Source organism: Lynx rufus, unplaced genomic scaffold (genome assembly GCF_022079265.1).
Source record: "Lynx rufus isolate CCGP_SWC_20201006 ecotype Redwood Valley unplaced genomic scaffold, mLynRuf1.p SCAF_10, whole genome shotgun sequence".
NCBI lineage: Eukaryota > Metazoa > Chordata > Mammalia > Carnivora > Felidae > Lynx > Lynx rufus.
The window spans coordinates 61,145,622-61,162,160 of record NW_025814824.1 but is presented as its reverse complement, the minus strand read 5'-3'; the positions used below and the strand labels follow the sequence as shown (position 1 = coordinate 61,162,160).

The 16,539-nt window shown below is 48.9% G+C and overlaps 1 protein-coding gene across 1 annotated transcript in view; it reads left to right on the top strand.

Moving 5' to 3' along the window:
• ANKS6 (ankyrin repeat and sterile alpha motif domain containing 6) overlaps window positions 1-13,413 on the top strand; it is a 45,847-nt gene extending 32,434 nt beyond the window's left edge. Inside the window, exons 14-15 of the mRNA XM_047099013.1 lie at window positions 5,087-5,203; window positions 12,570-13,413. Of these exons, the coding sequence (XP_046954969.1) occupies window positions 5,087-5,203; window positions 12,570-12,674 (222 nt within the window). The 3' untranslated portion in view covers window positions 12,675-13,413. The remainder of the gene's footprint in view (window positions 1-5,086; window positions 5,204-12,569) is intronic.
• Window positions 13,414-16,539: the final 3,126 nt, after the last annotated feature.

Genomic DNA, 16,539 nt, shown 5'->3' with positions numbered 1-16,539 from the left:
TATGGTATGATTCCATTTATAAGAAGTGTCCAGAATAGGCAACTCTGTAGAGACAGAGAGTAATTAGTGGTTGCCAGGGAGTGGGGGGAGCACAGAACGGGGTGGGGGGAGTGACTGCTTATCTGGGGGTGGGTTTCTCTTTGCAGGTGATGAAAATGTTCTAAAATTGAGTGTGGGGATGGTTGCACAGCTCTGAATATATTAAAAATCATTGGATCATACACTTCATTTTCTTAATTAAAAAATTTTGTGATTTGCACATAGTTGACACCCAATGTTACATTAGTTCTAGGTGTACAACGTAGTGTTTGACAAGTTTATATTTTATGCTGTGTTCACCACCAGGGTAGCTACCATCTGTCCCATCACATCGCTAGTACAGTAGCATTGACTATATTCCCTGTGGGTTGTATACTTTAAATGGGTGGATTGTACAATAAGTGAATTATATCCCAATAAGTTGTTTAAAAAAAAACAACTTATGTTTTGGCCAAATAAAACTCCTCTGCAGGCCCACTAGCCACCAGGGTATCACCATTGGTTTAGAATATTCTGCCTGGTTGAGTACATGACAGCTGTCATAATTACAGTAGCAATCACAACAACCACTCAGTGTCCCTGACAGGCTTGTGATGCTATTGAGGAGTTTGTACTTGGTTTTAAGAAGCAGACAGAGTGCAGTGGCTTCCTTCCTCCATGTGCTTTTCTGCCATATCCAGTGTGTCCTCCCTGCGACTTTGGCATTTTAAACTTCAGTAGTGACTTTTTCTCATCGCCAAGAAGTCTTTCCTGTGTGCTGATGGCTGCCTGCTTTTGTTTCATCCGTTCCATACCCTCCTGGAGTATACAGAGAACACGTCTCCGGGGCCATGTCTGTTTCACAAGGCAACGGTAGTTCTGAGTTCTTGGCTTCCTCCCAGTTTTGGAGCTGGCATGTCTGGGGCATACCTGTCACTCACCATCCTCCGGTTCTTGCAGTTGTCCCTTGTAGGGAACTGAGGTATGTTCCAGATGAAATGGGAGGCTTTCAGAGTTTTAAAGGGAAGGCGGAAAGCGGACCATGCAGATTTGCTGTGGTCTTAACCCACCCACCTGAAAGTCTCCACGGTCTCTGGGGTTGGGAATGTGCAGAGTCCTGAGACTGCACTGTTGGAAGGGGTGCTGGGAGCCAGTGGCCAGAGGGTTTCTGTGTGTGTGAGGTACTGTGAGGCTAGCTGAGCCAGTGCCCTTGTTAGGAGCCAGCTCAGCAGTCCCCCCGCCCCTGTGCTTAGCCCCTCTCTGGACAACATACGAGCTAGGTAGCACTGTGTGAGATTTGCTGTCTATCCACCCGGAGACCCCATGCTCCCTCGAAGGCTTTGATGGGACTCAGGTTTTAACACCCTTGATTGCCCCTGCCCTCACCTCCTCACCCATCCCCACAGTTGCAGGGCACTTGTTAGTCCCTTAAGAAATTCCTTGAAGAACCTGGCATACAGATAGAAATTTTCCCTCACTTCCAAGGCTGGTAAAAATTTCTCCCTATTATTATATGCTTTTAGTCCGTGTTGAGAATTTGGAAGAGGAATGAAGTTAATACATTTTCTCATCTTGTGATTTTGAAACTGAAGACAGACTAGTAATTTTCATCTCTCTACTTATATTAGGATGGATTTGGCTGCATATATTGGAAAATCCCCAAATAATAGTATCTTAAACAAAATGGAAGGTTTTTTTTCCCCCACAGAAAGTTTTGAAGTGAGTCATCTAAGCTCCTTCTAGCTTCCCTGCTCCACCATCACTAGGGTGTGTGGCCCTCATCCTCAAAGTCCAGTATGGTTGCTAGAGCTCCGGCCATTACATCCACATTCTAGGCACCAGGATGCAAGGAGATGGAAGCAAAAAGACACATGCTCTCCTTTTTTAGAGAGACTTCCTCAAAGTACCATAAACCTTCTTGTATCTCATTAGCCAGAAGTTTGTCAATTGACATACTCATATGCAAGGGAAACTCAGAAATACAGTACTTTAGCTTCATGGAAATGTGCCTAGCTGACAACTAGGATTCTATTACTAAAAAAAAAAGTAGGGCATGAATATTGAAAGGACACAGATGTTTCTGCCGCATCCTGCTAACCCTTCAGAAGTATTCACATGAGGAGAATTCAGTCTCTGGCTTCTCCACCTAAAATGAGCTGTGAGGATTTGGCAACCCCCAGGGTTGACAGAGGTCAGAGACTGAGAAGATCAGTGCAGATGGGGATGCAGTAGAATATTGATCGATGTGGTCATTCAGTCAGCAGATGCTACTCAGGTCGCTGTCCCCTACCAGTCCCTCTGCCAGCGCCTGACCCTGGGATAGGGAGAAACACTCAGAGCATTCTGGGAGCCCAAGGAAGGGGCCTATAGAGTGAGGGCCAGAGGAGACCTCAGCTGAGCATAAACTGCGCTTTGAGGGAGGGGAGTGGGGCTAGAAGGGCACCTGGGAAAAGGGAGCAGACATGTGCAGAGAACCAGCAGCACTTTGGCCTGGCCAGGGCCTGACTGACGCTGGCACCTCTGGAGCAGAGAGGGCCTGGCCAGCATGGACGTGACCCTCTGAACCACAGTCTGGAGGCAGACGAGGGCCAGCAAGATCTCTGGCCTGTGGTGTGGATGGCGGCCCAGGGTCGGTAGGGGAGTTAGGGGCAGACTCACAGGGAGGGAGACTCCAGTTAGAAGGCCGGGATGGGGAGGCCCCGGGCAAGAGGGCAGAGAGGTGCTGAGGAGCTGGCTGTGGGGACAGGCTGGGGGTGGGTGTGTGGGGAGAGGGGCGTGTCTGGCACTGCCAGGGGCAGGCAGTTTCTGTCAGAACCACGCCATCTGTCCTGTGAGGCCCTCCGTCCCGTGTGAGCTGTCATGTCCCAGAGAGACACAGGGAAACGGATAATGCCTGTACCTCAGAGAGCTTGGGGCTCGTAAGGGAGCAGACCCTTCTCCACCAGCTCGCACCTGGTTCAGGGTTTTTTTTTTTTTTTTTATCCGGGAAAGTAAAATGATGGTTAAAATAGAGAAGGAAAGATAGGAGAAATTTCTCAGAAAAAAAATTGTGTTATTTCTACATACATCAAATGTCTTGAAGAAAAATTTTAAAAATCTTGTTCAGTATCTAAGGGGGAACATAAAACAAAGCCTGCTTTTAAAGTGAATGGCTAACGTGGCGGGGGTGGGGGCTGGCACCTGGGTGGCTCCGTCAGTTAAGTGGCTGACTTCAGCTCAGGTCATGATCTCAAGGTTTGGGAGTTCGAGCCCCGTGATGGGCTCTATGCTGATAGCTCAGAGCCTGGAGCCTGCTTTGGATTCTGTGTCTCCCTATCTTTCTTCCCCTCCCCCACTCATTCTCTCTCTCTCTCTCTCTCTCTCTCTCTCTCTCTCTCAAAAATAAGTAAACATTAAAAAAAATAAAGTGAAGGAATAAGGATTTTCAAAAAGTTACAGAAGTTTTTTTTTTTTTTAATTTGTTTTAACGTTTGTTTATTTTTGAGAGACAGAGAGAGAGAGAGACAGAGCACAAGTGCGGGAGAAGAAAGAGAGGGGGACACAATCCGAAACAGTTTTCAGGCTCTGAGCTGTCAGAACAGAGCCTGATACAGGGCTTGAACTCACAAGCCGTGAGATCATGACCTGAGCTGAAGTCGATGCTTAACCAGCTGAGCCACCCAGGAAATTTTACTTTAAATGGCACCAGTATAATATAACATAAAACTATAGTATCTTTGTAATTTATAAATGTAGTTTGCAAAGCTTTGCGTAAACTCCCTGTAGAACCTACAACCACCTGTAAGTGAGATGGTGAGAGAATTCGTATGTTTCAGGTGGGAAACGGAGGTGAGGTACCTGCCCGGGGCCCCCAGGCAGCAGGTGGGACTTGAAGCTCTGTTTGTCCGTGTGTGCCTCCTCGCCCTGGCACGGGCTGGAGATGAGACTGGGGCGGCCAGAGCCCTTCCACCTCTCCCAGATGACTGCCATTTTGGGGTCTGATACTGGAGAGCCTGTACAGATGACAGAATCTGTTCATTCTTAGGGAGCATCAAGTGCTATTAACAAGGAGGCCGCTGCCCTTGGGAATCCCGGGAGGGAACACTGGGACGGCGGCTGCAGCATCATAGGGTGACATGAGCCCGTGGAGAAGAGCAAGGACTCTTGGGGCCCACTGCCTGGGTTCAAATCTGGGCTTTCACGGACTCATCACGTGACTTTGGGAACTGAATCTCTCCATGCCTCAGTTTCCCTGCCCCCAAATGGGGAATGGTAGTATACTCACCTTACGTTGCAAGGTGTACACGACTTGGTCTGTGTCTTCCCCATCCCCACCTGACAGTGAGACTCCAGGACAGATCTGGGGTGTGTAGGGCTGTCCTCCACCCTGTGTGTGTGAGGGTGGGTGTGCTTGCTTCTTCCAAGCCACATCTGACCTTAGAAGGACAGACTGCAACATATCCATTGTATAGCAGGGAGGCCCATTAATTTTTCGCCTGGAGCTGAGGCCCAAGCAGGAATTTTAGGATTTCACCATTAGAAGCCAAGGGTCATATGGCTTTGAGTGGCCCTTGTTCTGAGCCCTCCTCCGCTTCAGTTCTCCATGGCCCTTCTTCCCTTTATCGCTTCTGCTTGTTTATTTTCTCTGTCTTTCCACAGTCTGCACCTCCCTTGTCTTCTGGGGGGAAACGTGGTGAGTAGCGCCATGTGTGCACCTTTTCTGTGCAGCTCCCAATATCATCAGAAGTGCAGCAACATTGGAGCCAACTTTCTAACAGCGGATTTGGATTTGCACCGCTCTGGCCACCCACGTCACTGTCTCAGAACTCTCCTTCCTTGTTAAATGGTCACGGTCTTTCCAAAATGCACCTGTCCTAAAATTCCCAGCCCTAGAGCTGAGGAGAGTTAGTCCTTCATAATACTTTCAACTAAACTTTCATCATAAAGTCAGGAATTGGAAGTAGTAAATCATAATTAACTCACTACTAATAAACACTAATAGTCCATAATCAAGATATTTCTGTTGTGGTTGGAAAAAAGAGGTGTGGCGTCAAGCAGATGGTAGCAAATCCCCCTTCTCTCTTTCCAGGTGGATATGGAAGCATTCCTCACGCTTACCGACGGCGACTTGAAGGAGCTGGGTATTAAGACAGATGGGTCCAGGCAGCAGATTTTGGCAGCAATTTCTGAACTGAATGCAGGCAAGGTATTGTTCTCAATCTTTTTTTCCAGTGGAGAGCTTCACTACCTAGGATCCCAGGCCCTCAGTGTTCCCAAGGATGTTTCTGGTCTGATTTCATCTCCTCTAGAACGTCTGGCAGAGGATGGCCCCCTGTGCATGCTTCTCATGACCGAGCACTCACTACCTCCCTGTTCCTCTTCCTGTCCCTTCCCATAGATTCAGCTAAAATATTCCCTGCGGTAATTTCAACCCACATGGCTGGGTGTTGCCCTCCCGTGTACAATGGAAACGGAGCCCTTGTTTAATAGGGGCCCTGGAGTCAGGCCCACCTGGGTGTGAACCCACTCCTCCCCTTACTTGCCATATTACGTAGAAGTCGTCACCTCTCTGAGTCTTGCTTTCCTCATCTGTTGAGATGGCCAGGGACACTGGGGCTGTTGCCAGCGCCCCTGGTACACACAGACCCGTCAATCACTGTTGTTGCTGGCATCCTGCATTTTTATCTAATGTTAAATTTCTGTCTCATCAGCTTTAAACTAAAGATGAACCATGCTCCCCACCCCCCCAAAGGCATACATGTGAAAACAATTAAAAACCACCACTCACTTTGCACACCTTAGTAGGACAGTTGCTGTTGGGCTATTCAAGCTCCCTTGAGCTTTGCTTTTTTCTCTAACACAGGATGGACTTTTCTGTCTCACTCCAACAGTGTGTACAACTTGCTTACCTGTTGCTTTCTCACGCTTTGCCTGACGGTCCCCTTCTTGTAAGACAGTGATGCCGTGTCTGGGGTTTTGCCATTACAGATAGCACCATAATGGATGTCTCTGCCTTGCTCCTTTTTCTTCTGTTGTTTTGTTCCTCAGGCTGTGTTCCACAATACGAGGTTATGTCAGAGAGCGTGACCGGTCTCATGGTTCTTTGTGTGTTTTGCCGGGTGTGCACGCAAATATTGAACAGACTTAGAGCACCAACAGCAAATAAATATTCATGTAGCACTTTATCATTCACAAGACACTTCACGTACATTTCCCCAGTAAATCTGAGGAGGCCGTTTCCTCACACTTCCCTTGTCCGGCTGGCTGCTGGCTGGCTGGCGAGGGAGCAGAGCCCCAGGGAGGGAGATGTGCCCAGGTGGGGAGGTGGGCAGGAAGGCGAGGCAGGACCTGCACCCCGGTCTTCTTCCTGTGTTCCCCCAGCACAGAGCTGCATGGGGGTGGCTCCGGGCCTCCCTGCCGGGGTCGGGGGTGGTGGTTTTTATTGCTGCCGTCGTCGTCATTATTTTGCCTGTTCATAGGCTGTGAGGGGGTCCTTCGGAGTGGTTCGGTTGGCAGTGCTTCCAGCGCTTGTGTTTTCCTTTAGTCTTTATTATCTGTTCTTCTTCTGCTGTTAGTAGCCTGTTCCCAAACACTGCTCACCTGTAACGTGGGCCTGGGCCGCCTCCCTTTAAGACGGGGAAGTTGAGGCTCAGAGACGGACGGTGAGCCCTGGCCCCCAGCCAGCACCGCTTCTGCTCCACTGTAGATGAGGAGGGGAGGGGGTGAGGCTGGCATGGGGGCTGCAGGAGGTGGCCAGTCTGGGCTGGTAGGAAGGGCACACCCGGGTGGCTCATGGGGCACCGATCAACCGGAGCAAGCACTAGAGTCTTTGGAGCATTAATTCGTCCTGAAAAATAACCCTTGCCTCTCCGCCGTGTCCCAGGCACTCTGTGGGTGTTAAGCACTGAGCACACTTTGTGCCCAGCCCTGCTCTGAGCCTGTCACATCTAGTCGTACATTTAACTTCACGGAAGCCACTGAGGCCAGTTCCGGTTCATAGATGGAGGAACTGAGGCACAGAGCAGTTAAGGAACTTGCCTAAAATCACATAATTGGTAAGTGGCAGAGCCAGAACTGGAACCCAGAGTTTGTGTGCTGACCACTCTGCTGCCCTGACTCAGTGCTCATTAAGGAGAGCTCCGGACTTCAAGTGGGGGCTGGAAAGGCAAGGTCCTGGAAGACATTCCCAAGGGAGTGGCAGGAGGGCTGGGATCTGAAGAAAGATGGGAACCATGGGGTAGAGGGCTAAAAGAGTGCAGACCAGGAGGAGGGACACACATGTGCAAAGACCCTGTGGTGAGAGGGTGTGTGGTGCATCTCAAGAACTAAAAATGTGTGGAAGCTGAGAGCAAGAAGTCTGGTGTGAGGGGAGACCGCAGGGGACAGATAAGGCCCTCAGGGTGGCTGAGGGGGACCCAGTCAAGTAAGGGCAAGGGCTTTGGGGAGGAGGTAGGTGAGTGATGTGGATGTGGCTCAGGGGTTACAGGACCCTTCATGCTGTGGCCTCCAGGGGCCAGATGTGCGAGCCAAGGAGAGGAGGGTGGTGGGGCAAGCCAAGCCGGTCAAGCAAAGACAGGTAAGGTACTAGATGTAGGGCCAGTGAGGACCATGGAAGGTGTGGGGGGACAGGCCAGGAGCTGGATGCCGCCGGAGCCCGGCCCAGGGCGTGGTAGATAGTAGCTGCGAATGCTTCCAGAACCTCCCCTCTGCCCTTGGCAGCCATGGCCTTTGTGGTCTGGGATCCCAGATAAAAGGCAGACTGGACTGGCTTGAAAATCTCTGGAAGCTTAACTGCTGCCATAGAGTGGAAGAGCTCAGGTCCACTCCACAGGAGAACATTTTTCTTAATATTCGTACAAACTGGGACCTTTTTTCTTTTTCTCTCAAATTCATTGCCCCCATACTCTATTTCTGTGACAGTCTGCATCCTGTACCAAACAAAGCCCAGTCTAGAGAAGCAAAAGGCAGGACAGCTGGTGGTGGTGGTCTTGGTTCGGGCTGCATGACAAAGGACCATGTCCTGGGTGGCTTGTGAACAACAGGAATTTATTTCTCACAGCATGGAGGCTGCCAGCATGGTCGATATCTGTGAGAGTCCTCTTCCATATTGCAGACTGCCAACCTCTCATTGTGTCCTCACACGGCAGGGAACAGGGAAGCCAGCGCTGTCTTCTTATAGGGGCACTGATGCCATCATGGGAGCCCCACCCTCATGACCTCATCTAAACGCTGTCACCTCCCAAAGGCCCCACCTCTTCGTACATCACACCGGGAGTAGGGTTTCACCATATGAATTGGGGGGCGGGGGGACACATTCCTTCCATAAGAGTGATATTTGGGGGCACCAGCTGATCAGCTCCCAACCAGGAGACCTGGGTGCTTCCAACCTGCCAGACTGAGGGTCTGCTCTGTCCCAGGCACGTTCTTCCCACGGGCAGCGCCCCCCCCTCAAAGTCAGGTGATTCCGCATGGAAACGGGTGCAGAGCGAAGTTCTGAGCCACCAAACAAAGTCCTGTGGAAGTGAGCACCATGTATCACAGTGTGCCATAGAACAAAAACATGACTGGGGCAATACTAAATATTACCAAAACAGGTTTATCTTCTGTACTACGTGGGGGTTCCCATTGGAGCTATGTACTGCTTCTCTGCAGGCCAAAAGGAGCTTTCTGGAGCCCTTTGGATGGCTTTCCGATGCCTTGGCCCTCAGCTGTTCTGGGCTGGACCTGCCTCACTCTGACTTCAGGGCCTCCTGCCTCTTTCTGGATTGCTGTAGGGCACCAACTCTCCCTTCAGTGTTCATACTTTTTCTTTTGCAACCCAACCTCAGCCAGGAGAGTACCCACTAGTGGCTCAGATGCTCTGTACACATTCGAGAACCCATGAGAGGACCCATGAGAGAACGGAGGCCCAGATTTCCTTGCCCGCTAGTGTTGTAATGTCTTAATGGCTGTGGTCCACAGCTTGCCAGGCTCGAGGGTTGTGCACTCAATCTAGCGGTTTACCAGCAGCTTTTTATTTATTTTTATTATTGTTTTTTAATGTTTGTTTATTTTTGAGAGAGACAGGGTGCAAGTCAGGGAGGGGCAGAGAGAAGAGCCACAGAATCTGAAGCAGGCTCTAGGCTCCGAGCTCTCAGCACAGAGCCTGATGTGGGGCTTGAATTCACGGACCATGAGATCATGACCTGAGCCAAAGTTGGACATTTAACCGACTGAGCCACTCAGGGACCCCACCAGCAGCTTAAAAACAGAATAGAGTAGAAAATATCAACATTCTTTGCAGGTAGGAGGGTAAATTTGTTTCAGTTGTATATATTTGCCCATAACAAGGTTGTGATGTAAAATGTATTTCTTGCACAATCAAAAATAGTTTGAACATTTTAGCTTCAGGTGTTTTTTTTTAAACAAATATAAGCCAAAAACCCTAACTTGGCCATAAAAATATCAGCAAAGCAGTATGGATCCTCAGTCTTACAAGTCATAGATCTGGGTGAACCTTCCCCCTCCAGTATTCAAGTTGTGATAATGTACTTGAGACCGCTTATTAGTTTGAAATGGTTTATATGTTGGAGAAGGTCAATCAGAAATCTCACCTGCATTTCACCTTTGGTTGGTCTTAAGCCTTGCTTCTCTGTATTGCCATTTTTTTGTGATCATCAAAGCAGTGCACATTCATTTTGCTAAATTTGCACAGTGCCAAAAAGGTGAAAAGACTTTTTAAAGAAGTCACGATCCAGCCACCCAGAGGCCAATGCTTTTCACATTTGGGACGATCACTGCAGTGTATTGTGCCAAATGTTTTTCTCTCCGTGGCTGAGATAAATTTGGGTCTATAATTTTACATCCTACTTTCTTCGTTTAACATTAAATATATGCAGTTACCCATGTCATTAAAAAATCTTTTTAATGTGATAAATTTGTATGGATATACTAAAATTACTTTATCTTGAATCCCTACTTGTTGGATATGTAGCTATCCAAACTTTCTATTAATAGTGAGTGCTGCAGTGGGCAACTTTGTGTATAAGGCTTTCTAATTATCTCCTCAGAATAGATGTCTAAAAGTGGAATTTTGGAGTCAAAGAGTCTAAATCAAGGTATATGGCACTTCTTCCTGAATTACTTTCCAGAAAGAGCCAGTGAACATCCCCATCAGCTGTGGCAGTGTGGTTCCAGCATCAGTGAATCCCTGCCAGTATTGAGTGCTATCAGTTTGTTTTTAAATTTTTATTAATTTGAGAGGCCAAAAAGTATGCCTTGTTTTAATTTGTATTTCTTTAACTACTAGATAGACTGAACACTTTTTTTCTACTCTTAATGGCCATTCGCTTTTTCCCTTTTAAGAATTATCAGGCAGGTCCTTTGAAGCTCAGGGGTTTTTAAGGGGCAATTATTATCATCATCTTCAATCAGCAGTGGATACAGGGAACAATTATGGTTTTCATCATCTATGGCTCCCTCCTAAGTAGGAGGCAGAGTGCTGGAACCCTGTCTCTCCCTGACCTCGTTTCTCAGGCAATTAAGGCTAAGATAGTGTTTAATAATGACATTGCTGTCATCCCTCCTGTTTATTTTTTAGCCCTCTGCAGTTTGCACAGTGTCACCCCGTTCATTATCTCGGGTTGAGCCTCATCACAGCCTCAACATGTCCTACTGTCCCCATTTTATAGATAGGACACCCGACAGCAAGGGGCCCTGCCTGGGATGCCGCCACTAGGGAGCGGTAGAATGGGGACTCAACTGTCCTCAGACTGCCACATCTGGTGCTCTGTCCTCTACCCTGCTGCCTTCAGGTTTGTGTTGTTGGGCTCCTGGGGCTGGGGGGAGGCATTTTTCTAGGTGATTTAACTTACTTGGAAGGATTGGCATGCTGGGAGGTCTTACTGCCCCCTCAGGTGTCCAGGAAGGCCTCAACAGTGGTAGAGGTTCTTGCTCTGGGGTCTGGAGAGTCCACGAAAAGAAAAAGTTTGAAGTTGAGCTCATTCAGTAGACTTTTTTTTTTTCTTTGTACTCTTAGCAGAAAACAGTCTACCAGAGATTATTCATTTTTAATTTCCTTTACATTTTGATCACCACATTTGTTGGTTTTAAAAATGTGTGTTTGGGGGGGCACCTGGGTGGTTCAGCCGGTTAAGTGTCCGATTTCAGGAGTGCCTGGGTGGCTCAGTCGGTTAAGCGTCCGACTTCGGCTCAGGTCATGATCTCACGGTCTGTGAGTTCGAGCCCCGCATCAGGCTCTTTGCTGACAGCTCGGAGCCTGGAGCCTGCTTCTGATTCTGTGTCTCCCTCTCTCTCTGACTCTCCGCTGTTCATGCTCTGTCTCTCTCTGTCTCAAAAATAAATAAACATTAAAAAAAAAAAAATTAAAAAAAAAAAGTGTCCGATTTCAGCTCAGGTCATGATCTCACGGTTTGTGGGTTCAAGCCCTGCATCAGCTCAGAGCCTGGAGCCTGCTTCAGATTCTGTGTCTCCTTCTCTCTCTGCCCCTCCCAACTTGCGCTCTATCTCTCTCTCTCTCAAAAATAAATAAACATTAAAAAAACTTTTTAAAAAATGTGTGTTTAGGGGGCACCTGGGTGGCTCAGTTGGTTAAACACCCAACTCTTGATCTCAGCTCAGGTCTTGATCCCAGGGTCATGAGTTCAAGCTCCACCTGGTATGAAGCCTACTTAAAAATGTGTGTGTGTGTGTGTGTGTACACACGCGTGTGTGTGCATGCATGCATACATGCACTGAGTCCACACTGCTATTCTCTGACAATAAGACCTGTCAGTCTCCTGCTGCCCACACAGAGTCCGCTGTCACCAGCAACCATTTGAGTACCATTGCTATCCCATTTTACAGATAAGGAAACTAAGGCCCAGAGAGATTAAGTGTCTTTTTCAGGGTCACCCAGCTAGTAAATGGGAGGAATGGGATTTGAACCCAGGCTGTTTGGTTCCAGTCCCTGCTCTTAACTTCTATGTATCACTGCCTCTCAGCCAGGTATTTGGTGAAGATGTTCTCTGGGCTCAAAGAAACCTCTACATCCTCCCTTTTTCACATCTCAAAACATGTGTGTTAAGGGGTGGGGATGTGGGGGAATGTTGCATGGATAGAGTGAGAAGTGAATCACTGTGGAGAGGAATCTGACAGCTTTTGGGCAGGGGGGAGTGAGGCAGTTGAAACTCTCTGTAGCAGAAAGAAGTTCAGCTCCCACTCAATCCCCTGGAACTCTGAGGGCTAGAAAGACACCCAGTGAATCAGGGGAGGAAACTTCCCTTGCAGGCCATGTGACCCAGGACAAGTCAGTCCAGCTCCTGGGCTCTGCATCCTGTCCTTGCCTGGGGGATTGGACCCCTGTGTCTCGAGGGCCCTCTCTAGCCTTGTGTGTTGTGATTATGGGTGCTAGGGGACATTCTGACTCAGTGTGTTTTTATTAAACTCAGTACTCTCTTAATCAGATAATTTATTTCCCCATGACACCCATAGGTTTCTAAAGTATTAGTTGAGGATTAACAACACCATGTCAATTGAACTAATAGTTCAAAGATTTAACAAGACTTTGTGTCTGTTTTCAATTTCCTCTACAGGGACGCGAGAGACAGATTTTACAGGAAACCATTCACAACTTCCACTCTTCCTTTGAGAGCAGCGCCAGCAACACCAGGGCCCCTGGAAACAATCCCTGTACATGATCCTCCCTCCTGTGGTCACCATCGTGAGCTTTCTGAATTCCAGTACTGCCCTCACACAGCCAGTGCTCCGGCCACCGTCAGCTCTTTCCCCATTCCCTGAAACAGGCCACACTTTGTCACACCACCATGCCTTTGTTCACTCTGCCCAGAACACCTGTCTTCCCTTCCCTGCTGTAGTAGTTGGTGATGCTTGTTGCTGTAACAAACTCAAACATGGTAGACTTAACCTCACATGAAGTCTGGAACGGCTGCTTCTGCTTGGCAGGTGACTTCACACTGTGATTTGGGGACCCATCTCATTTCATCTTGCAGCCCTGCCATCCCCACGGACCTCAGCATCTTTTCTTCTGGTTGGCAAAAAGGGGAAAGGGACAGTGGAGAAGGCACAGCCATTCTTAACTACTTTCCTCTTAATTGCCCTTGTTCCATCTGTTCCTCCTCACATTCCATTGGCCTCCACTAGTCATGTGGCATCATCTGAGTGTGAAGGATGCTGGGAAATGTAGTCTTTGTTTAGGTGGTGGCTCCCCAGCAGCAACTCTAAACTTAGCTGGGGCAGCATGTGTTTTGGAGAATGCTTAGCCTTCCCTGACACATCTTTCCGGAAAACTTCTAACTTGTTCTTTGTGATCCAAGTCACCTGTACAGTGAAGCCTTTCTTGACTCTCTTACATAGAACTAACTTTTCAGCCCCTGGGGTCCTTTACTGCGTGTCTGAAACTCTGTTCTAATGCTTGGCTGCACCCACTGCATACAACATACAACAGGTGTTCAGGATGTGTATGTTGAATGCATTTTTCTTTGTTGCAAGGGCAACCTTTTCTATAGGAAACAAGAGTAAGCCCACTGCATGATCCTGGATCCCTTCTTTCTGGCCTAAGTGTTGTCACCTGCAAGATCAGGGCTTGGGCAGGATGATGCCCTAAGTCTATGCTGTTCACCCGTATCACTGTAGGGCTTTCTACACTTCAGGTGGGAGCAGAAGACCCTAATAGATTACACTGTGGAAGGACTTTGGTGCTCACATTTTCTAGACAAAGAGCTAAGCATTTGGAATTTCTCGTATACCCTGTTAATGCTATGTTCCTCAGAAGGGAATTAGTTCTTGTAATTTTCTGCCATGTCATAGTACCTCAGCAGCGCCCCGACTTCTAAAATCCAGTAGCTTTTGGAAGTGTTTTCAAGTGAGTAATTTGTTTGGCCAGTGCTTGCTACATTTCTTTTACGTGCTGAGTGCGGGGGATACAGAGATGAGCTAGAGCCAGTCCCACCCTTGGGGACCTCGAGAGGCAGGAGAGGATGTGAACAGACGATCCCAACCTCGAGAGGCAGTATGACAGAGTAGGAAGAGTTTGTACTCTGGACTCGGGCTCAGAGTTCACATCCAGTCCTTCGGCTGGCCAGCTGTGTGGCCGGGACAAGTCACATAGCCTCTTGCCCAGAGCCTAGAGCCAGCGTGCAGAAAGCAATTGGTCTGCACGAAGTAGACAGCAGCCTTCACGGTTTTGGTCTTTGCCACAAGCTCTGGCAGGCCACATGTCCTCGGGAGGTGCGGTCTTTCCTATACCTCTCCCAGCCAAAGGCCTGGTCCCCTCCACTGGCTTCTTGAGAGGCAGTCGTGACCACATAGCCCAGAGCCACCTCATGCTCGCCCTCTGCCTGTTGGGCCAGTACCTCCATCTTCTCATCCCTCCCACTGGCAGCTGCCAACATGCAACATGACTGAAGCGAAAAGGTTTCACTTTGCCTTTGCTGACAGGCATCTTTATAAATGTCCCTCAAATCCCGGCCTTTAATGAGAAATAGGCATAGAGCGCCTACTGTGTGTGGCAGCTTGACTGCAGTGTCATCCGTCCTCACCGCCATGCGGGAGAATCCTGCACATCTGAAAGACAGAGTGCAGCTGCGTGCCAGCAATATAGCCCAGAGGGGGCAGAGCTGGCTTAGAACCGGATCTGGTGTGCTCTGGGCCCCTGCCTTTCCACCGACCCGCGTAGACTCCTGGAGCTGGGAGCATTGGGGATTCTCACTGTTGTAATGGTCTGATCTCTCCAGGAGTTATCAGTGGGCCTAGGGTTGTTTGCCCTTGAAATACGTGGCCCTGGAGTGACATGCCTTGAGGTTTTGTGTCTGCCTCTTGCTGCTGTCCTGTTTTTTTCATAACCCCTATATTCGTGCAGCTTCCTGTCAGGTAGGTTCGAACATCCATCATATACAAGGGCTGTGCTGGAGGAGTCTGCTTTCCACAGTTCAGAATCCCGTGATTTCATCTGATGACACCAGGCAGAGCTGGGCTGATTCCCAGTTTGCAGACGGGAAACCTGAGGCTCAGGACAAGTGTCTCTCTTGTCTTTCTCACTAGACTCAAGTGGTTCTAAGGCAGTTTGTGGAGTGGTGAGAGATTCCTGGCACCCATTCTGGGCCATGATCTCCCCCTTCCTGGTAGCCCCTCCCATCTCACATGTATCCCTAGGCTGCCTGCAAGGGTCTGTTCTCCTCCACAGTAAATGTTTCCCTTGCTCGATGACCTTCACCAGCATTCCCCAAAATGTATTCCTTGGAACACTAGTTCCATAGGATGTTAATGGATTTTTCATAAAGAAAAATAAAGGGAGTGTATATGTGAAAGTAGGATGAGGCTCTGATCAAATAGGTTTGGCAGGCACTGGGTTAAAGCCCAGTTACTGGACTGTCTTGCTGTAGGACATCTCAGAACCCTCGGCACGCCAGCTTGTGTGTTGGGCCTCTTATAAGGGGGTCAGGTAGTACGTAGTATTTCCCATACGTTTGATCACAGTGCTTCTTCATGGTGCTGTTGCAAGACAGACTCCTTGGACGCTGTCCGGGAAACCCTGCTTTAACTAGGACAGCAGCAGCCACGAGGACTCGCAGCTGCTGGGGGCGGGCAAGGGGGCACTCGGACTTCAGCCGGGTCAGGGGTCTTCGCTGCTCATCCATCCCCAGCAGCTCTTGGCAGAGGTGCCCTGCTTGCAGTAGGACATCAGGGTTGGGGAGTCCCTTGACTTTTAGGTGATTGGGACCTTGCTCAGAGGCCTCTCCACCTTGGGGGTCTCCTGCAGGGTAGAGGGCGTTGGTTCCCAGCCTGAGTGCAGTGTCCTGCCCGGTGGGTGCTGGGTGTCCGTGCCACACCCCCACTGGCCAGGGCATCCTCCCACCTTTCTTCCTTTAGGGCCAGACCATTCCATGGAAGCCAGCTAGTTTTGCTAGGAGAATGTTTACTTTTTCATGCTTTTGTTCCCCAGACATTCACTGAGCATGCAGTCTGTGCCTGCCCCGCTTGTGTTTTGGATCCAGAGATGAAAATACACTCATTCCTGCCTTCAAGGAACCCACAGTGTTTTAGAGGAGACAGGCATGTAAATAAAACATTGTGGTGCCGTGTGAAGTGTCTTGTCACGAAAGCGTGTGCTAGGTCCATGGCACAGAGAATGTCATTTGTGATGGCTCAGGTTTGGCCCCCCAGGAGGGAGCTGGCAGATGAGGAAGTGAAAGGGCACCCAGATTGAGGGACAGCCTGTGTGAACTTAGTCTGCATATAGCATTCGTGGGTTACATATTGGCTGGAGAGAAGTTAGATACCTGTTTTTCTGATTTGGGCTGGGGTGTGTGTGTTTCTGTTTTTTATTTTTTTATTTTTTTTATTTGGGTTCTTTTCTTTGAAGTGCATAGAAGCAATCTGTCACCCTGGAAAGAGCACTGAATCTAGAGTCAGCCCTAGCACCAGGGTTTGGCTCAGCCACTTACTGAGTAACAGCGGGCTTGTTTCTTCTCCTTGAATCTCCATTTCCCTTTTGGTTAGAAGGGGCTGGTGCTCCCCAAGGTGCTGAGGATCAGATGAAAGTGA